The sequence below is a fragment of the Pinus tabuliformis genome, chromosome 1_2 (assembly GCF_031772625.1).
Source record: "Pinus tabuliformis cultivar Carrire ecotype Pingquan chromosome 1_2, CPIR1, whole genome shotgun sequence".
Lineage (NCBI taxonomy): Eukaryota > Viridiplantae > Streptophyta > Pinopsida > Pinales > Pinaceae > Pinus > Pinus tabuliformis.
Genome location: NC_142298.1, coordinates 246,759,127 through 246,781,461, shown reverse-complemented (window position 1 = coordinate 246,781,461; position 22,335 = coordinate 246,759,127). Strand labels below are relative to the sequence as shown.

Sequence of the window (22,335 nt, the reverse complement as noted above, 5' to 3'; positions counted from 1 at the left end):
TTTTGACCTGAATTAGGAAGAATGGTCCGATGGACAGACATCCTCCAGTGTCATTGTATAGTGACCTAATTAGTGTTGTAGTCCCTGTGTCACATTCACGTGTATAGGAAAATGGTCCAGCAAAGGACAATCATTCTCTCTATGTCATTGTATAGTGACCTGATTAGGGAAGTTATCCTTGTGTCATTTTAACCTGCATTAGGGAGAAAAGGTCCTAGAAGTTGTACCCTCCCAGCATCTTGCTCTGATCATTTTCTAGAGAGAGTATCTTTGATAAGGCCTATGGTATCTCACTTAGACTATGTCTATAGTTGTTTGATGGTGAAACGTGATTATTTTGAATCTGGTGATTATGTTATTGATAATGATGCTTATCTTAATCTTGACCTTTCCTTAGAGAACTTGTAAACTTGAGGATCATCTTGATAGTCATTATGAATACCTCCCTAGCTAAGAGGAAGTGTTGGATTTGTAGCTATGGCCGGTCTTCATATTGATGTACTTGTCAAAATTTGAATTATCAAAAGGAACAAAAATTTAAATTTTTGAAATTTAGTTTTGGCTCCCAAGTGTTCAAGTCGGCCCTCCATCTCCTCAAGTCAGCTCAGCTAGCAAATGGCACCCATTCGACCTCATAAGTGGCTATAAATAAGATTTATTCATTCTCCTCAAAGGCATAAGTCGTCTGAACACAAAGATCAATATATTCTGGGCATATGAAGGAAGAAAAAGAAGCAGATCGAAGCTTGTAAGAACATCATATCGCATGAGGCTCTCTTCATCCACTTAGGTTCAACACAGACTGTAACCTGTTCAACTGGACCTCCAAGGATCTGGGTACAAGTCATTTTCAGTTTCATGAACAAATGTGACTGTGCTGTTGCAACATATCTTCCAAACTCAAACAAGTAGAAGACACCTCTTTTCTTATCCCCACACTTTATTCTTGTACTTTTTGACTGCTGAAAATGCACCCTTCAGGATGTATAATTCAATCTGCCTGGTTTATTCATGCTCTAGACCCTAGTAGTCTTTCTTATGGATTCTGGAAATGTCATGATCAAATGCTGGTATACACTGAAACAAATATGCAAATTCAGGTTGCTTGTTGGTCATGATCATGGTAATTCCCAAAATATTGCCTATCTATGGACTTGATTGTCATGCAAGTAGTCAAAGTAACCTCTGGTTGGAGCACTGCAGCCCAGCTCATACCTCTACCGTTTATGCTTATGTTTAAGCCATTTTACATCCTTTAGCATCATTTTCCTTGAAACTGTAGCTTGTTAATTTGTTCATATTACTTATGAAAGAAACCTTTCATTCAAATGCATGCCAGTACTGTATGCTATACGAATTACATTGTCTCCTCTATATCCCATCAACTTGTTAGTGATAAGTACCAGGGCTTTTCTACTCAGCCTGTTGGAAATCTCCATGAGGGATAGTGCCATATTTGTGCAAAAAATGATGCACAATTAAGCACCATAAATATGCCTCCTCCTTAAGGGATATGTATCTAACATCGTCATGACCATACCCTGAATGGGACAAAAATTCTCAGAAAAAAAAAATTGTAAAAGGACCATTTGGATGAGCCATTCACCTTTCTGGAGCCACACATGCCACTTGGAGAATTTAAAGGGCTGAAGTATACTGCTGTTATAACTTGCCCATTGCTGTAATTTCTGATATTTTATGCAAGTTTTATAACAGCATTTTGTAATTTTCAGAAGTGGACTGTTCTCGAATTATTTTTTCCTTGAATAATAAGCCCTCTAAAACAACCCTAAAGTGAATAAAACTCAGATTTGGAATTCACTTTGAATAACCACCTAATCCATCATTTGTTTGATATATTTAGTTAGTGGTAAATTGGGTAGCTATCTAAGAGACCTTACACTTGATTGTTTCTTGTCTTAGTAAACCTAAAGGCTACTAGGGAAGCCTTCCATGTGATGATCCACCTTCACTAAAATGAGGAGAGAAGTTCCTAGGTGATAGTGTTAACACTTCTAATATTCCACCCATTTTGTACCTTGTGAAAGGTTTGCACTAAGGTGCAAGATTGTGTGGTAACACTCTAAACACTAGTTGCCATTATACCATATGCCCTTCAACAACCAAGTTCAAAACTTACTAAAAGTAAAGGAGCTGGAAATCCAATAAACCAAAACTAGCCAAAAGCCAACCAATAATACAAAGGAATAAAGCAGCATGTGACTCAACCTTTGGAGAGATGAGGATATGTAAATATGGGGATTGCAACCCTAGTCGAGGACTCTTTCTTGGATACTTGAAAGACAAGATATTTGCTTCAATTTTCCTTTCACACATGTACGATGAATTTTTACTCTTACAAGTAACTTTTACTCTTTTGTAGCTTCAATGCTTATAAATACATTGAGAGTCCTCCAATTATGTTTTATGCGATCTAAGAAGCTCAATAAAATGATATTTCATGTCCTTCACATCTAACAAGATAATACATTGTGCAAATTACTTATTCTAAACAATTTTTTGTGTCGAGAAATAACCAAATACAAACATTGAATTTTTCATGATTACTAAAAAACACACGACATGTTAAGCATACTTACTATCAAAACTATATTGAAAGATTGCTCAAACTGAATTGTCCATCTCTCGAGCATCCCTGACGGATTGCCAATAATATTGCTCTCAAGTTCATTCTCATCATTTTTTTGGATTAGTGTGGCTTGGATAGAAATCAACTTCCTGCTAAGACTAGAAAAAGAAATAAGCACACAAATCAGAAACTAAATGAAGCAGAATAAGAATTATGATACCCTATTTTGATTTAACAAAGCCCATTATAAGGTTATTATATAAAATATATGCTAAAGAGTATTTGATTGGAAACATTACAAATTTTTACTCCAATAATTTATGAGTATATCCTACTCCTTGATCTAATTGGTCCTAACAAAGGTATTGATATGTACCTTTTCCCTTAATCTTGCACCGGGAGTCTGGACCAGCAAGGAGCACTAGATCTAGTTATGGCCAGCAATGTGTTTAGTGGTTGTTTCAGAAGTGTCTTCCCCTATAGAAACCTGGAGCCGGCATATTTCTAGCCTTGAATTTGTTGGTGAGAACAAAGTATCATTAGAATATTGCTTCTCCTTAATCTAGTTGAGGCCAACAAGGGTTTTCACTATTCCAAATCACTTGGGAATAGGACTCCCATGCCCATGGCTCCTTTGCTATAATATTTTCCTAGCTCAATGTGACATTCATATAGAAAATCGCATGGTTGGTTGATGAATCCTTCCCTTAGAAATCACTCCCCCCTGCCTATACTTTGCTCTAATGTCAAAGTGAGGACAGAAATTTGGAAAGAACTCTACTCTGCTTTGAATTGCCTCTGCTCTAACTGTGTTGAACTAACTCTGCAATAGATCCACAATGAAATGGTTCCATAAATTTTACTCCACTTAGCACTACATCTACTCTGACTCCAGTTTGAACTAATTACACCCTGATTCTGATTTGGACTGATGTCAGAGTTGTTGAAGAATGTAACTAGCATCGGTCTTCATAATTGTATGAGTCATAATTGTATATATTTATCAAAAGAAAGAAGAAAAAAAATATTATTAAATAAATTGATTTATTAAAGCATGGGTTTCATGCTTGGGTCAACTGTTTTTAGGTCAAAGCCTCCATTGAAAGTCTCTAGGGTTCATGTCAAGTGTCCTTGTCCATGTCATAATGTAAAGAAGCCTTCTTGGGAATTATTTGTCAAGAAAGAAAATTATTTTAATATAAAATAGGTCAATTAGGCCTCCTCCACCAAGTCGACCTCAAGGAAGGACAAGTCGACCTCAACAAGGGAATTCGACCTCGCCAACTCACTATATATTGGAGCAACTCAACTCATTTGGAAGATCATCTCACCCAAGTTCGAATTACAGTAGCTGGAAGCAGTAAAAGTGTGAAATTCAAGAAGGAAGAAGGAAAGGGCTAGCGAAGGAGGAAGAGGTCGTTATTTTGCTAAGGAAGTTGAAATTCTTCCTCTCTTGTCTCACACATGCGAAGGAACTAAAGCTGCTGGAGGGACGAAATTGCAATCTTGAAGCTAGGTCGAAACTCTAATGCAGTAGGGTCGAAAATATGTCCTTGATACAATATTGATGCAGTACTGAAGTGAGGTTGATGCAGTATCATTGCAATTGATCTTTGAAGGTTGGAAGAACAGTTTAAGCGCTGACTTGGGGGAGGAGGAAGGTCTCTTGGTCTAGGATCTTGGTCTATCTAATTTGAATTACTGAAGGAAGAGTTCTTGATTGGGTTTTTCCCTATATAGGGTTTTTTCCCTAGCTGTGCGCCTACATCTAATGTCCTTGATCTTCATGTTTTGGTTTTGCTAATTACTTGATGAACAAAGATAAAAGGAGAACATAAGAAAGATAATAATAACTCAAGGAAATCACAAGTAATTATCAACAAGAGAAAATCTTTCTGCCTTTCTAATTTTCTAACATGGTATCAGAGCTAAGGTGAAGAAGAAGGAAAAAGGCAAGTCGAAGATCTATTAAGGAAAAGGAGATCAAAGAAAGGTCATTAAGGAAAAGGATCATATAAAGAGACAAGCCTACTATCTACAGGAACTATGACAAACTCAATGAAGGGAGAAAACAAACTAAAAGGAGCCTCCAACTATAGGGCCTAGAAAAAGAGGATATACCTCATTCTCGAAAAGAACAAAGTTTTGGATCTCATTAAAGGAAAAATCAAGAAGCCTACTGATGAATTAAGTGATGCAGAGAAAGCAAAGTTTAAAGAAATCGAAATCGTGGCTATGAACCTCATAGTGGATGGAGTTAATGATCCAGGTCCGGGTGTGACAAAGGACCCTTCCAAGACCTTTTACTTTCGTGATGTGTTAAATTGCATTTTTAAAAGAACATAAATGAATACATCTGCATGCTGCAAAGAAGAGGAACATGACAATCATCAGCAACATAAAAACATAAGCGTTGATAACGAAGTTCGTCCAGGAGGGACTACGTCTCCGGGCCCCGGTGTCAAGATGGTGTAGGTCGCTGCATTAAGTGCTGTCAATAGTGATGATGTACATAGAGGTGATGTCGCTATCATACAAGGAAAATGCCCTCACACAGGAGTGACTTTAAGAGATGTTCCACTACAGGAACTCTCAGTCAAAAGACTCCTATTAGTATGACACAAAACTCATGAACGATGAGTATCCCGCCAACATGGCATAAAAGGGATCTCAAAGCAACATGCATGGCGACACATGAGTATCCCATCAACATACAACAAAGGAATCTCAAAACACAACATGACAAATCATGACAACAAGTACATCACATAGGCAATTCTGCATCACATCAAGCAGGAATCATAAAATGAGTAAGAAACAAGATCCCACATCAAACATCAACAAGGATCTGTGCAGCACAATGCATAAAGAAGAAGTACATGAACACATCATATACCTCACAACCAAGGGCCATCTGAAGAAGCGGATGTCAAACTGCTGAAGCTGTTCGAAGCATCGATCTCATGGCATCGATCGCATGAAAATGACTGCTCGCACATGAATGTGGACATCTGCATTCCACTTAGAAAAGTGGCTGAAGAATAGAATAAGAGAATGAGAAATCTGAACGCACCATCAGATTTGTGGCGTCGAATAGTGCAAAATCGACTGTCCAAAATCTGAATTCTGAGAAGTTGAGACTCTGGGGCTCAAGGAATCTGTTAGATTCCCCCAGGATTCCTCAAGATTCTACTCCATGGGGGGACTGGAAATCTGCAACTCAAATGGCGAATCTGACCTCACCATTGCGATCCCTATGGAAAACCGTGAAAAACAAGCATAAACTTGACTATATTCCGACATGGAAAAAAATTACCTCCTCGGGAAGATTTCGAGGTTCATGGTTCCGCTCCCTTTTTTTACAGAGATCATGGTTCCACCTTCACCCTGAAAATGGCCGAAAAATGCAGAACTCCGATGGAGACACAGACAGCGTCATTGCATTCGTGGCAAAGAGAAGTGTTGAATCCATATAAAATTTGTCAAAATCTGACAAAGTGGAAATTTCGCCCTCCTGCAAAATTCATGGTTCCACTTGCATTAAAAATTAATTAAAGCTCACTGCCTTGAAATGTGTGCCCGCTCCTGGTTCCTCCATCTATCCCCCACTGAGAGAATGGACAGGTTTATATAAACTTTCTAGGGCTGAGTTTACAAGAAATTCGTTGTGGATGGATTGGCATAAGATCGAAAATAGAGCAGGAGAGGTCGGGAGGTCAATCCCCGCCCCTCTCATTATAGTTGTTTGTTTTTTTGTTAAAAACCAAAAATGAATTTTAAAAGGGGTCGGGTCCGCATTGGGCGGCCCACCCCATGTCTTTCACACCAACCAAACCATATTAATCACGGGCGCATTAAGTTCGGTGGTTATGTATTAATGTTTAGTTTTTGTGTGGTATGGTGTGATTCACGAGGCTGGCCCACATGGCCGGGCGGGTTCAACTCCCGCTGGCCTCACCTTATGGTACGTAGGTTGGTTGGGGGGTGGTGGGATTGGTGGCCCCCACCCCCTTAATATATATATAAATATATATTTATATATATATATATATATATTTGTTTTAAATAACAATAATGCACCTTTTTAAAATTCATTTTTTTAACCCGTAGGAGTCAAATTAACGACCCCACAATTTCGCCTGGAATCCGGCCGGAGTTGGCCAGAATCTGGTGGTCGGGTTCGGTCCAAATTGTGGCCTCCTTAAGCTGCCCAGTCATCAAAAAGTCAACCCAACTTTGACTGCTTCTAACTTTCGCATCCAGACTCGGATTGACGAACCGTTCGCACTGCTACGATCAGCAAGACGAGATCTACGCTCTGGTCCTGGTTCGAGCATAATCCAAACACTTTCATTTTTGAGCTTCTCTGGGTCCTCCTTGTCCTGTGTGTCTCTGGAACCACCTGGATCAATTCTCCCCACTAGCTCCTCTTTGATCCTCCAAAAGCATGAAAAATAATTTGCAACTTCTTTGTACCATGTCTGCATCACAAGCGTCCTAAAAAGGTCTCGCTTCCATCTCCTTCACCTTTGTTCTTCGAAGCCTTAAGTGACGAGCCAACACCTGCTACCTCTGCAACCTGTAGTACATTGTTTTGCAAATTACATGCTTGATTGACATGACCAACTAATGACCTAAACGTCCCATGCTTGCCACGAGTTTATAACACATACTCGACAGTCAAGTTTACATCAAAATGGACACAATACCCCAGCTATGACAATAAGGCCAACATATCATTGTTGCTTCAACAAGTGATGAAAACACATCATCACTGCAACACATGATTTACAAAGATAAGGCCAAACATTATTGTTTTGACAAGTGATGGAAACATAACATCACTTTCAGAGTGTAAAATGCGACTCAAAATAAGACCAGACATCATTGTTGCTGAACAAGTGATGGAAAACACATCATCAATTTTACATTTTAAAATGCAACAAATGATTTACAAAAGAACGACCATGAAACGACAACATGTCTAGAAACCATTTTTCACTTATTAATGTGAATGGGTCGCCTCCGTGTGGCGATTTTGCTTGTCGAACAATTGTTTCACCTGGTTCATGCACCAACGCTTTGTCTTTAAGGCGTTGCTCTGGATGGAGCCTCCAACAAGTGGCTCTTTGATGGCCACTTCTATCGCAATGACTGCAGTAGGTTTTCTTCCTCCATATCTGCGTAACTTGTTTCTTTTCATGTTGTTGAGAGGGTCTTTCACGCCTCATCCTTTTGTGTGCTTCCATTCTTTTCCAACACTTAGAAAATGTATGGTTATGTAATCCACACGTACATGTTTTTCAATGCCATGTTTTACACTCATCATTATCAACATGATCATAATCGAAATGAACATTTGAAGATCGAAAGTGGTTATACCTTCCCTTGCTATCTCCGATGTAAGTATGGCGATGAGAGCTTGCCTCGACTCTTCCCCTGCAATGGAAACTGCCATGGGATGATGGGGATGGGTTCCTATCATTCTCTTTCCTCGACGATTTTGACGATGTCTTGGAAGCATATGACACCTTTGAGCATTCTCCTTTGGTGTATCTCGAGCCTGCAAATTGAGGTCTCTGCCCAACCTCCAATGGTTGAGTTATGCCTTGGTTATTAACACCAAGTTCTTCTTCCTCCTCGTGCCTCGTCCTTGTAAGGAGCCTCCTGTTTGTCCCTGTAATTGGGATCTCCACATCTCCAATAGAAGTCATACTATGTGACGAAAAAACTGAAAGGAAATCAACATCTTTTACCTCCTCTTTCGATTTGGAAAGAACTGATGAGGGTTTCTCATCATCTATTGTTGGCGGTTCGCTAACTGTCGTGGCGCATTCCCCAACTTTCTTTCTAACATACCCAAGTCCTGTTCGACACAGTAATTCCTCTACTTTGATGGGGTTGACAATGCCTTGGCCATTAACGCCCAAGCCTTTTCCTTCATACTCCATTTTCTTCAACAGTTTGGAGCCAATTCTTGTGGTATGATTTTCAAAAACAGCGAAATCATCATCAAGAAACATACATGAAGATGGAGAACTACTTTTTACCTCACATGGGTCACGCTGCAGTTTTTTCAAGGCCTCATCCTTTGCTTGCAGTTGTCGTAGCAGACTATGTTTCTCCTCTTTCTCTTCATGTAGACGCATCTTCAATTCAACGTTCTCTGTTTGAAGATTATGTTTGTTTTGCTTCAGTTCTTCCAGGGCCTCTTCCGTGGCTTGCAAATGAAGTTGCAATCGCTCATTTTCCTCTGTCTCTTTCTGTAGAGTTTCATACATGATTTCCACCCTTTTGGAAATGTTGAGCATGGTCTCATACATCGCTTTTTCATCCTCTGTCGCTGCACGTTCCATTGTTCATGCTGCAATTCACATCAACGCAAAGACCGCTCTGATACCACTTGATCTAGGTCCGAGTGTGACAAAGGACCCTTCCAAGACCTTTTACTTTCGTGATGTGTTAAATTGCATTTTTAAAAGAACATAAATGAATACATATACATGTTGTAAAGAAGAGGAACATGAAAATCATCAGCAACATAAAAACATAAGCGTTGATAACGGAGTTCGTCCACGAGGGACTACGTCTCCGGGCCTCGGTGTCAAGAGGGTGTAGACTACTGCATTAAGTGTTGTCAAAGTGATGATGTACATAGAGGTGATGCCGCTATCATACAAGGAAAATGCCCTCACACAGGAGTGGCTCTAAGAGATGTTCCACTACAGGAACTCTCAGTCAAATGACTCCTATCAGTATGACACAAAACTCATGCATGATGAGTATCCCGTCAACATGGCATAAAAGGGATCTCAAAGCAACATGCATGGCGACACATGAGTATCCCATCAACATACAACAAAGGGATCTCAAAACACAACATGACAAATCATGACAACAAGTATATCACATAGGCGATTCCGCGTGACATCAAGCAGGGATCATAAAATGAGTAAGAAACAAGATCCCACACAAACATCAACAAGGATATATGCAACGCAATGCATAAAGAAGAAGTACATGAACACAGCATATACCTCACAACCAAGGGCCATCTAAAGAAGCGGATGTCAAACTGCTGAAGCTGTTTAGAGTATCTATCGCATGAAAATGACTGCTCGCACATGAATGTGGACATCTGCATTCCACTTAAAAAAGTGGCTGAAAAATAGAATGAGAGAATGAGAAATCCGAATGCACCATCAGACTTGTGGCATCGAATAGTGCAAAATCAACTGTCCAAAATCTGAATTTTGAGAAGTTGAGAATCTGGGGCTCAAGGACTCTTTTAGATTCCCCTGGGTTTCCTCAAAGATTCTACTCCATGGGGGGACTAGAAATCTACAACTCAAATGGCGAATCTGACCTCGCCATTGCGATCCCTGCGGAAAACCGTGAAAAACAAGCATAAACTTGACTATATTCCGACAAGGAGAAAAATTACCTCCTCGGGAAAATTTCAAGGCTCATGGCTCCGCTCCCTGTTTACAGTAATCATGGTTCCACCTTCATCCTGAAAATGGCCGAAAAATGCAGAACTCTGATGGAGACACAGACAACGCCATTGCGTTCGTGGCGACGAGAAGTGTTGAATCCATATAAAATTTGTCAAAATTTGACAAAGTGGAAATTTGGCCCTCCTGCAAAATTCATGGTTCCACCTGCATTAAAAATTAATTAAAAATTACTGCCTCGAAATGCATGCCCACTCCTGGTTCCTCCATCTGTCCCCCACTGAGAGAATGGACAGGTTTATATAAAATTTCTAGGGCTGAGTTTACAAGAAATTCGTTGTGGATAGATTGGCGTAAGATCGAAAATAGAGGAGAGGTCGGGAGGTCAATCCCAGCGCCTCTCATTATAGTTTGTTTTTTTGTTAAAAACCAAAAATGTTTGACGGTATGTCTACTTGGGCAAAGCCTGGGAGACCGTAGTTCAAATCTCATTGAGTACACTAGCCTGCTGTGGTAGATGCTCGAGAAGCAGATTCCCCAACCCGCCTTGGCGGCACGAGAGTTTCGCTTTGCTAAAACCATAGGATCTTAGTATATCGACTCGCAGGTAGTTGGATGTACTCTTGGTGTTATAGTGGCAGCTACGAGGATTGATCCTGGGTCTCCCATAGATTAGGACTGGCAGTTACCAATTCACCATGTGGTTAAAAAAAAAAAAAAAAAAAAAAAAACCAAAAATGAATTTTAAAAGGGGCCAGATCCGCATTGGGCGGCCCACCCCATGTCTTCTGCACCAACCAAACCATATTAATCACGGGCACATTAAGTTCGGTGGTTATATATTAATGTTTAGTTTTTGTGTGGTATGGTGTGATTCACGAGGCTGGCCCGGTCGCCGAGCGGGTTCAACTCCCGCCAGCGTCACCTTATGGTATGTAGGTTGGTTGGGGGGTGGTGGAATTGGTGGCCCCCACCCCCTTAATATATATATATATATATAACAATAATGCACCTTTTTAAAATTTGTTTTTTTTTAAGCCGTAGGAGTCAAATTAACGACCCCACAATTAGGCCAGGGATCCGATGGTCGGGTTCAGTCCAAATTGTGGCCTCCTTAAGCTTCCCAGTCATCAAAAAGTCAATCCAACTTTGATTGACGAACCGTTCACACCACCGCGATCAGGAAGACGAGATCTACGCTCTGGTCCTAGTTCAAGCATAATCCAAACACTTTGATTTTTGAGCTTCCCTGAGTCCTCCTTGCCCTATGTGTGTCTCTGGAGCCACCTGGATCAGTTAAGGATAACCTAATTCCATACATATCCAATATAAATTCCGCTCAAGAAATGAATGAGGCTCTCTCCATGTATTCACAATCAAGAATATTGGTCAAATACTATGTTGCACGACATTTCTAGGAACCCGGCATTTCGAGACGTACTCATACCCGAAACTTTGAAACTCGACCGAAACTCGGCCATAATGTAATCATCTCTGAGAGTTAATATAGACTTGGTTTTCCTTCTAGATTGTCATCTATGGGTCTTATTCCCTTTTTTTCTTGCAAGATATTGTGTTATTCATTTATTTATAATGTTTTTTTTATATATATAAACATATATGACATTTCGAACGACGTTTTGGCTGACGTTTCCATTTTTGGGAGGTGACGTTTAAACATACCCATTTCGGAAACTCCGAAACGTTTCATCGCTGCGTGCAACTTAGGTCAAATAACAAGCCTCGATAATGAAGTAAGAACTGTTAAAATGACAAATAATGATACCGTTTCATCATATTTTATAAGGATATCTAGAATCAGAGATGAACTCCAAGCAATAGATGAAGTTGTCCCAAAAAAGGAGCTCGTAATTACTGCCCTTCTAGGACTACCAAAATCTTGGAGTGCCTTTGCATCAGGACTTAACAGTTGGAAGGATACTCCAACATTTGAACAAATGTGGAATGCATGTAGTCAAGAAGAAGCCAGAATATCGTTAGTAAACAACAAGAAGGAGGATGAAGAAGAAAACACCTTGAATGCCTATTCTGCTCATCACAAGAAGAAGGGAACCTTCAAGAAGTTCAAAGGACCAAAGAAGAAAGTGGACCTATCCAATATTGAATGTTACAACTGTCACAAGATGGGTCACTACAAAATCCATTGTCCAGAGAATCTAAGAAATAAGAAGAGAGAGAGGGAACATGCGAATGTTGCTGATGAAGATCCACCTAAGAAGAACAAGACCGAATAATCAGAAGTCAAGGACTTATACTACTAAGTCCTCTCTCTCTCACATAGCCCTCTCAATCTTTTTTTTTGTTTTGAATTGTTTTCCTTTATGTTTTGATTTCTAGAGTTTATGGGTCTAACATGTCTTGTTAGAACATTTTTCATTTTTATAAGATTGTAGGTATCCCTCAAAAGGATTGGTTAAGAGGGAGCCTCCACCATTTTACCAAAAGATAAGTATTCTATTCTTGGTTTCATCTTTTCATGTTTGGTTTCCTCCTTACAGCAACACTTGTTTGTATTGTATACTAATAACCTCTCTTTATATTTTCCTTGGATAGGAAAGCTTGTTGATTGCTCAAGGGTTATGGAGGAGACTTCAAAGGATAGACTTAAAGCATGAAAGAAGTTCTATTGAAGCCCATCAAGATTTGATGTCCTACAAGGTTTGTTAAAGAACAACTCAAAGGTATGCCTTAGACTATAAACTTTGTTATAAGGTTCTCTTCATAAAAGGTATGTTCATTCTATTTTAAATTTGCTTTACATTACTAACATCGTTATGTCTAGGGTTTTGAATCACAAAGATTCTTGTTAGGGTAATTAATCATTAGATTGAATCTACCCACATTATAATATTATTATTCACTGTAAAACCCTAACCTAAGGGTGTGTCAATATTAATTATGAAACCCTAGTCTATTTAGGGTTGATTGAAATCTAGAAAACCAATTCATTTTATGTTTACGGTTTTGGTGTTGTTATGATAGAAACCCTAGTCCTTTAGGATTTGATGTTAACTTGAACACTAGATCTTTAGGGTTTGATGAATTCGGGTTTATGAGAAAAACCCTTGTAATATCTATAGTAATGTCCTAAGATCCTGCAAATCAATTCATGCGGGAAAGAGATGCGCTCGGAGCTCTGGCGATCCCGCGCCCTGCTGCCTCTCTGATCTGACCCCTCTGCGTGCCTGCGCCTGGCAGCGCTGCTGCTAGGCTGCGCCCTCCCTCTTCTGTCTCCCTTCACGCCCGGGGCCTCCTGCCCTCTCTTTTCTCTGGGCCTCCTGCCCTCCCCCTTTTCACGGGGCTTCTGCTGGAGCGCCGGCTGTGCAGTAACCATGCCTGCATTGGATCCTCCCTCTCAGGATCAGGAAGATCTGGAAAAGTCCTTTGCTTCGCTCATCCCAGAGAATACTTCGGGAAAAATCCGTCCTACAGCTTCAAGGTTCATCAAAAAACTGGATGAAATCCCGGAAGTCTCGCTCCCTCCCGCCCTCCCGAGGAGAGCTGCTGTTGCCTTGGCAGAACGTGGCCTGGTAGGCCAGTTTACGGGATTATGGCCTTCTCCTCGCACTGTCCAACGCTGGGTAGAGAGGAACTGGAACTCGATGGTCCAAGGAAAGATAGCAATAAGGTTCTGTGGGAGAGGGTTTTTCACCTTTCTCTTCGAATCAATGGAAGACCGAAATCTCATCTTCAGAAATGGCCCCTACTTTATGGATACCAGAGGCCTTTACCTTAACAGATGGACCCCTGATTTTGACCCGGAGATGGATGTTCCCAACGCTGTCCCTGTTTGGGTTCGCCTTCCCCACCTGCCGCTTCACTGCTGGGGAGATGAATCAGTGAAAGCCATAGGGAACGTCGTTGGAAAATATATTGACAGATCGGAACCAAAGGAGAACATGCACGCCTGTGCACGGATATGTGTAGAAGTTGATCTGGGAAAAGGACTGCCGGAAGCAATCAAACTTAAAGTCGACCAATGGACGCACATACAGCAAGTGGACTACGAGCAGCTGCCCTTCAAGTGCAAGGTATGTCATGAATATGGGCATTTTGCCAATAGATGTAGCAAATCTAAATCAAATGTTTTTGATATCAATGTTGAAGCTCCGGAAGAAGCATGGGAAATAGTTAAGAAGAAAAAATCAAACCCCCCTCAAGGAACATTCCCAAAGACCCCCTCTGAAACCCCCACCCCGCCCTCCCAACCCTCTGGATCTGGCCCTTCCTTCCCTTCATCCTCCAACCCTTTCGAAACTCTGTCCGCAGAAGAACCCCCATCCCCTCCCCCTTCCCCGAGAGGTCCCAAGGTCACCCCTACCTCTCCTCCTCCAACCTCCCCTCCCCCAACTGTAGAAAGAATTCTAACTAGGAACAAGTCAAAGGAAAATAGCACCTCCACTGATCCTCCCAGAAAAGTCGGAAGGAAATCTAACAAAGAGATAAGGGATGAGAACGCTGCAAAAGAAATGGCCACAAGGACCCAACAGCCAATGGACACATATCTAGATAAGACCAAAGGAAGCGGAGAGAAGATGAAAGAGAAAAGCGGGGCCCACAACAAACAAAGTAAATGATGATTTTGGTCTCTTGGAATTGTAGGGGGATGGGCTCCTCCCTAAAAGCAAATGCAGTCCGAGATCTCCTCAAATCAGAACATCCAGACATTCTCCTACTCCAGGAGACCAAAATCACTGAACAGGAATTTCAAAACGGCATGAAAAGAAGCAGAATTTATGAAGGAATAGCATTAAGTGCAGTTGGTGCCTCAGGAGGCATAGGGACAATTTGGGACAAAAATAAATGGAAACTTAAAGACCACAGGCAGAACAGATGGTGAATAAGATCAGAGATGCAAAATATAGCTTCGACAGAAGAGTACACAATTTATAATGTATACGCACCCCCCCACTTCAGAGAAAAAGCCTCTTGCTGGGAATCAATCACCTCAGACCTAATGACTGCTCAAGGAAGGAACATCTTCTTGGGAGGCGATTTGAATTTAATAAGGAATGCTGAAGAGAAGATGGGAGGGAACTTCTACGCAAATTCCTCAAGAGATGCACTAGAAGAAATCATTCAAGTCCACAATCTGGTGGACATACCACCGCAAAATGGGCGTTTCACATGGTCAAATAAGAGAACAGGCAAGAATAACATAAAAGAGAGGCTGGATCGTATTTTGGCACAAGAGAGAATAGTGGCCAATTTCCCAAGCATTCAAAGCTCAATTATTCAAGGCTATATATCAGACCACAAACCAGTGGTTTTGAAACTGGACAAAGGGAAGAATATGGGTCCGCTCCCTTTCAAGTATAACAGAGCCTGGGACAGCAGTGATGATTTCAGAACCTTGATAAAAGATCATTGGGCAATAGAAATCTCGGGCTCCCCTCATTACATCTGGGAAACCAAGCTCAAGCTCCTCCGGATCGCCATCAAGCAATGGGCAAGAAACCACGCAAAAGAAGAAGGCAAAAAAAAAATCGATCTCCAAATAAAACTAACACAGTGGAACCAAGAAAAGGAAAGTAGACAAGACACTGAAGAGGATCAAGTTAAAGAAAACGAACTGTATAAGGAGCTGTACAAACAGAATAGAAGGGAGGAAGAAGAGCAAAGGCAAAAGTCTCGATGCCTATGGCTCAAATCAGGAGATCGAAATACCTCCTTTTTCCACAACAGCCTCAAACTAAGGCGAGCAGGGAACAACATTGAAAGAATAACAGTGGAGGGAAGAGATCTAAAAGAACAAGTGGAAATTAGGGAAGCAGCGACCCAACATTTCCAAGCTCTCCTAACAGCAGATTCGCACTACATGGAAAATCCGGAATTCCTCAACATAATGGAGAATAAGATCTCAGAAGCCCAAAATGTCGATTTGGACAAGGAGATCACGACGGAGGAGATAGAATGGTCAATTCACAGCATGGCCTCGGACAAGGCTCCGGGCCCTGATGGTTTCACAGTGGCCTTTTACAGAACTCACTGGGATATTATCAAGAAGGACTACATCAGAATGGCAAAAAACTTCTTCACAAAATGCAAAATGGGCAGCAGCATAAAATCCTCCCATCTAGCCCTTATTCCCAAAGACCCCAATCCTCAAACATTTGATCGATTCCGCCCTATATCCCTGTGCAATGTCTCCTATAAAATCATCACTAAGATCTTAGCAAACAGGCTAAAAAAACTCCTCCCTTCCCTCATCTCCGAGAACCAAGGAGGCTTCGTCCCTAGGAGACAAATAACGGATAATGTCATTCTTATTCAGGAGGCTATTCAAAGTAGCATATCTAGAAAGGAAAGGGGCATGATCATCAAGCTCGATATGGCAAATGCCTTTGACCGGGTTAACCATTCATTCCTCCAGGCAGTTCTAAAGAAATTTGGCATCTCTGAGTTCTTCATCAGCAGGGTTATGGAATGTATATCCTACAACTGGACAGCTCCTCTCATTAATGGCAGGCCCAGCAAAGCTTTCAAAAGCTCAAGAGGCTTGAGGCAAGGATGCCCGCTATCCCCCTTCCTCTACATCCTCATGGCTGAAACTCTAAGCTTGCATCTGGAGAATATGCGCAAGTCAAAGGAAATAACAGGGGTAGATATAGTTCGAGGAACCAAGGGGATTAATCACTCCCTTTTCGCCGATGACACATTGTTAATTGGAGGTGCCTCAAGCCTCATGGCCCGGAGGTTCAAGAAAACATTGGATCTATTCCTTCAAGCCTCTGGAGGCAAGCTTAACAACAACAAATGCATGATCTACACATGGAATGTCCCCAGACACATAATTCAGAGAATCTCTATAATCATGGAAATCCCTGCTCAAAGGAACTGGACTCATTTTATGTATTTGGGGCTACCCTTAGCCAAGGAATCAATTAAAACTGAGATTTGGGCCAAGCTAATCGAAAAACTGAGAGGGAAACTACAGAGCTGGGGAGTGTATTGGCTTAACTTGGCGGGCAGAACAATCCTCATCAAAGCCATCCTTTCAGCTCTTCCAATCTATCAATTTGCCATTACTCTCGCCCCGGCCAGCATCCATAAGCACATGGAGCTGATAATTAGAAGCTTTTTGTGGCAGGGAGGAAAGCAAGACACAAAAAAGTTCAGCTTGGTAAAGTGGGACAAGGTCATTCTTCCCTTAGAGAAAGGTGGGCTCGGAATTAGAATTCCAAGATTAGCAAACATGGCTATGGGCTACAAATTGATCTGGAGAATTCTCAATGAGAGAGGAGCCTGGTGGACAGAAGTCATCAAGAAGAAATATCTGAACGGGGTCAACAGTAATATCCTCTCAGAAACCATCATAGACAGGCAGTGTACACCCATTTGGAAGCTTATCAAAAAAACTCTCCCCCAATTCAAATCCTGTATCTCCAGAGTTCCGGGCAATGGCAGAGATATCAGCATTTGGGAGGACAGAATAATGGGATCGGAGGCTAGGGAAGCGCTTCCTAAATTCAGGCCCCTGCAACGGTGGATGGCAGAGGCAAACTTCAAGACTCTTTATGACATCTCCCTTTGGGAACACAACTGTTGGATAGGTTGGAGGTCTATCACTTTTCCCAACGATCTCACAAATCTCTGGGCTGATCTTAAGACTTCTCTCATAGGCTCAGCTCCCACTCATAAAACGACAGATGACAAATTTGTATGGGACCCCAATGGTGGCAGCTACACGGTCAAAGAGGGCTATAAAACACTTCAGAATGCCTCAGCAATAAACAACTGGCCTCTTCACAAAGCAGCTTGGAGAACTGAATGCCTGCCAAAGGTAAAACTTTTCAATTGGACCCTTCTCCATGGCAAAATTCTCACTGCGGAAAATCTCAGGAAGAAGGGCATACAAGGCCCCTCAATCTGTTGCATGTGCAGGGCTGCGGAGGAAAGCAGCAACCACCTTTTTATAGAGTGCCCTTTCGCAAGAGCTTGTTGGAAACTCATCACCAGTCCTCTAATCACAGGTGATCTTCCCAACCAGATTACTCTTCTTCAGAAAAATTGGGAAAAAAGTTTCCCCCAAAACAAAAAAGGTAAGACCCTAGCTACAAGGTCGTGGAATAGTATACCCCCAAATCTATGCTGGCAGATATGGATCGCCAGGAACAAGTGCATATTCAACAACAAGAAACCAAGCATCTCTGGCACCTTGGCTAAAGCGATCGCACTCATTTCAGAGACTATTGAAGCAAATGGTATAACCCAGATAGACTCGGAATCGACAGATGCAAGAGTAAAAGAGTGGGTGAGCAAATTCAAGTATGAAACAAAAACAAAAAAAAATATAAACACAGGAAAAGGAAACTTGGATTGGAAGCTAAGAGGGACCAAGGAAGAAGTCAGAAATTGGATTCAAAAACAAAGGAGACCCACCCTCCAATTTGATGGGGCATCAAAAAATAATCCGGGCCAAGCTGGAGCTGATGGCATCATCAGAGATCCTCAAGGAAAAACCATAGTGACATATGAATGGGGTTTAGGCACTATGTCAAATAATAAGGCAGAGGCTTATAGCCTCCTTCTGGGGACCTCTATCGCTAGAAAACTTGGCCTCCAAAACCTTCTTATTATGGGCGATTCCGCTATTATAATAGCGGCCATGACCTCAGGGAAAGACTTCAAGCAAATGGCCTTGAACAACATAAAAAGCAGGATAATGGAAAACATCAGGACATTAAGCGGAGTCACCTTCAAGCATGTGCTAAGAGGAAACAACACGGAGGCGGATGAACAAGCTAACAAAGCTACAAGCAGACAGACAGGCCAGGTCAGAGAGAATGATGCAGTTTATGAAAAAGATATACCCTAAGCAGCCCTTCCCCATCTCCTCATTCCAGAACATCAGTCACCTCAGGCACCATTTCCATCATATCAGGCTCTTCCCCAAATCTCCCTTCCCCTCCCCAAATCTTCTCGACTGCACAAAATGGTACCAAAGAAGACAAAACCGCCCCCATGATCCGGTGCACATCATTAAGCTTTATCTCATCATGAATTACCTTCTGTTCAGCGCAGTCATTCTCTGGCTGCGCGATCGAGCCCATCCCTTTCGCACGCTCCTTGACAGTAGCAGAATCATTTCAGAGGATCTCAATCCTCCCAAGATCAGATCCTCTCAGCACCGGATTAAGCCTCTGAGGAGCTTCTCTCCTTCTATATATTGCAGCTTGGACCTCAGGGACTCCACAGCTCGCGGCTCAGCAAGGCATCTTCTATGCGTTCTCACCAAGCGATGGCATCGTTCTGAAACTCCCAGCTCTCATTGGGATCCAGAGCTCCGCTTCTTGCTCTTGGTAACTGCTGGTATACGTTCTGTTGTTTTATTTATTGCTGACATTTTGTCTCTTGATCACTGCAGAGCTCCCCGCAATCCACTGCTGCCCATCCACCTCAATCCCCAGCGCTCTTCAGTCCTCACATTTCTGAGCCACCTGCTCTGTATTATCGCCTCCCCTCCCGCTATCTCCCTTCTCCCCGATTTCCACCTGTCTTCTCATTCTACAGACTCTCTCATCCTGTCCAGCAACATGGCGAATCAACAAGATCAGCCGAACGCTCAGGAGCCAGCAACTAATCCAATAGACAGGATCTTCAACAAGGAGTGCACTATGTGCAAAACTCACACAATCATGATTAACAGATTTGTCAAGCACTTTAACGATCTAAAAGACGATTATGAAGCCGACAGCAGATCGAAGAGGAAGAAGTTGGAGAAGCAAAAAGAAGAAATAGAAAATCTGAAGGGAAGGTGCAGCCATCTGGAGGAAGCCATTGAACAGATCAGAGCCCTTTCCCAGAGCTATCAAGCTGAAGCCTCAACTAAAGCCAGCGCCAGGAAAGATCCCCTCCCCGATGATTCGGTCACCCAGAAACTTCCCTAGATAATATGGACTGTAAATTTTGTTGGTTAGGTGGTGCTTTTGTTCGGCAATATAGCCGTTTCCTTTTCACTTTCAGTTATCATAGAGGCAGCAATGAGGAAAATGGGTCTGCGCACCCGGTTTTGTCCCTCTTCGCCCAAACTATCGATATTTATGTATTAGAACTATGCTTCTGAGTTTTTATAATACAAAAGTAACCGATTCTGTTAAAAAAAAAAAAAAAATGTCCTAAGATCGAAACCCTAGGTGTATATTCGTTTGTATGACCGAAACCCTACTCTAAATGAAATTGTTGTATATCTAACTTTGATGTATTGATGTTTGTATCCTAGATTTACCTATTACGTATGAATATGAAATGCTAGTGCATGAAATCCTAGATATGTATATGCAAGAATGTTAACTTAATTAATGCTCATGTTTTAGTTTAGGGTTTGTAACAAAACTTCATTAGAGATTAATATTCTAGGGCATGATGATATTGTTTTTTATTATTGATATGATTAAGCTTTGATGATAATATCTAGGGTTTGCAACAAACCCTAGTAGTGTTTGACATGTAAATTCTAAAAATTATTGAAACCGTAGATGCATGGTAGAATTGTTATTTGATTGAATCACTGATATCTAAGGCTTTGTGTCTCGAAGATGGAATTTAGGGTTTGCAGTAAATCATAGCAGACTCTGTCATATATCTCTAAAAGTAATATTGAGGCCCTGTAGTCTAGGGTTTGTGACAAAACCCCAACAAGAATATGAGTATGTAACTTTCTATAAACCTAACTAGGTTTAGGTATTTGATGTCTAAAGTTTGAATGTTTTGATGCTTCCATTGTATTGACATAATTAACTTCATGCTTCTATATATTTGTATTTGGTTGTACTTGCTATTTAAGTTTTGCAGGTACATAATCTTCAAGATGTTGAAGATGTTCGTATAAAACATGATGAAGGAAGTTATATGAATAAGATGACCTTGATGTTGTAAAAAGGAATGAAGACATGAAAGGTTCTCCAATGTTATAGAAGAAGGAAGTGGTTGATCTCCCCAAGTTAAGAGGGAGCATGGTTAGAAGAAAAGAATACATCTCCCCAGTTGAGAGGGAGGGCATATTATGATAGTCATGATGAATATCTTATAGAAGAAATCAGAGAATGAATAGATCTACAATATATTGAGGATGTCTTGGTGTTGTTGAAGAAATGAAAAGCTTCCAAATATTTGAATATAAATAACTAAGTGGCATCAAGATGATTAAGAGCCCCGAAGGTTTGTGTTTACTTGTATATGTATATTTGAAAGTTTATTACTAATTGGGGTTGTGTTTGAACAGGTAAATCTCTCTGTAAAGAAGGACAAACACTTGGGAAGCATGCTTGGACAAATGGATATATCTAGTTATTAGGGAGAGATGAAGCATCTAATGGCGGATGCTTCGGAGGACATCTAGCTGGCCTATGTGTGTTTGATGTCCAGATCTCGAAAAGGGAGGGTGACGTTGGTCTTGGAGCTCTAACCTTGGATATGCACCTAGATCCCTGGGTTGATGGTTACCCAGTAAGCCAGATGGTACCTAGACTGGTTGAAAGCTTTAGTCCATCTTATGTTGAAAAATCTAAGGCATTCAGAATTACAGAGATTCTTCTTAACATGATAACAATTTGTGATGACTTTTTACATTTTTATCTTAGCTTGATCTTCTTGTCATTAGTAGTGTGTGTATGTTAGCTTCATCAAACTGCTATCAAAACAATAGACAAGAACACAAAGTATTTGGCTTTTTGCTAGGGCCAAAACCTCTCCCTCTTTGATAGGAAAACCCACGCAAAATTCTTCTTATAGAGATTCCAACTGACGAATACCAAGACCACGACCCTTGACACACTCTGCCTCTCCAAGACCAAGACATCAATCCTCTTGCTCGAACACTGCTGAGATTATCATGACTGTTGCACCATTGAAGTCATCACTGCTGCATCTTTCTCATATCAATGAGATCTATTGAGATCTTCACTGTGATCTTTATTCTATGCTTTCATTAATGCACTGAGGGCTTCATTATGACAATCATTATGATGATTGCTTCATCATGTTTCCATAAGCACTATGATCATCATTGTACCTTAAGATCGTATGCCAAGAGAATATGTCGAGACTGTAAGCATAACTGAGAGATCACTGTGATTCTCCTTATGCCGAGATAGTGAGTCTTTTATCCTCATATAAATACATCCATCGAGATTGTGATAATGTTCTAGATCCTTACCCTTTTAGTGATGTCGAGATAATAATGGATATTGTGCACCGAGACTATTGTGATTAGGACTGCGTCTTTGTTTTCACCGATACTGTAACCAAGTAACGTTGCACTGGGATTTG

At 41.2% G+C, this 22,335-nt stretch overlaps 1 protein-coding gene across 1 annotated transcript in view; it reads right to left on the bottom strand.

The window, feature by feature from the left end:
- Positions 1-22,335, bottom strand: part of LOC149205295 (ubiquinol oxidase 4, chloroplastic/chromoplastic-like) — a 462,750-nt gene that overhangs the window by 425,166 nt on the left and 15,249 nt on the right. The window contains exon 2 of the mRNA XM_089394977.1: positions 2,601-2,748. Coding sequence (XP_089251103.1) covers positions 2,601-2,748 — 148 coding nt within the window. The remainder of the gene's footprint in view (positions 1-2,600; positions 2,749-22,335) is intronic.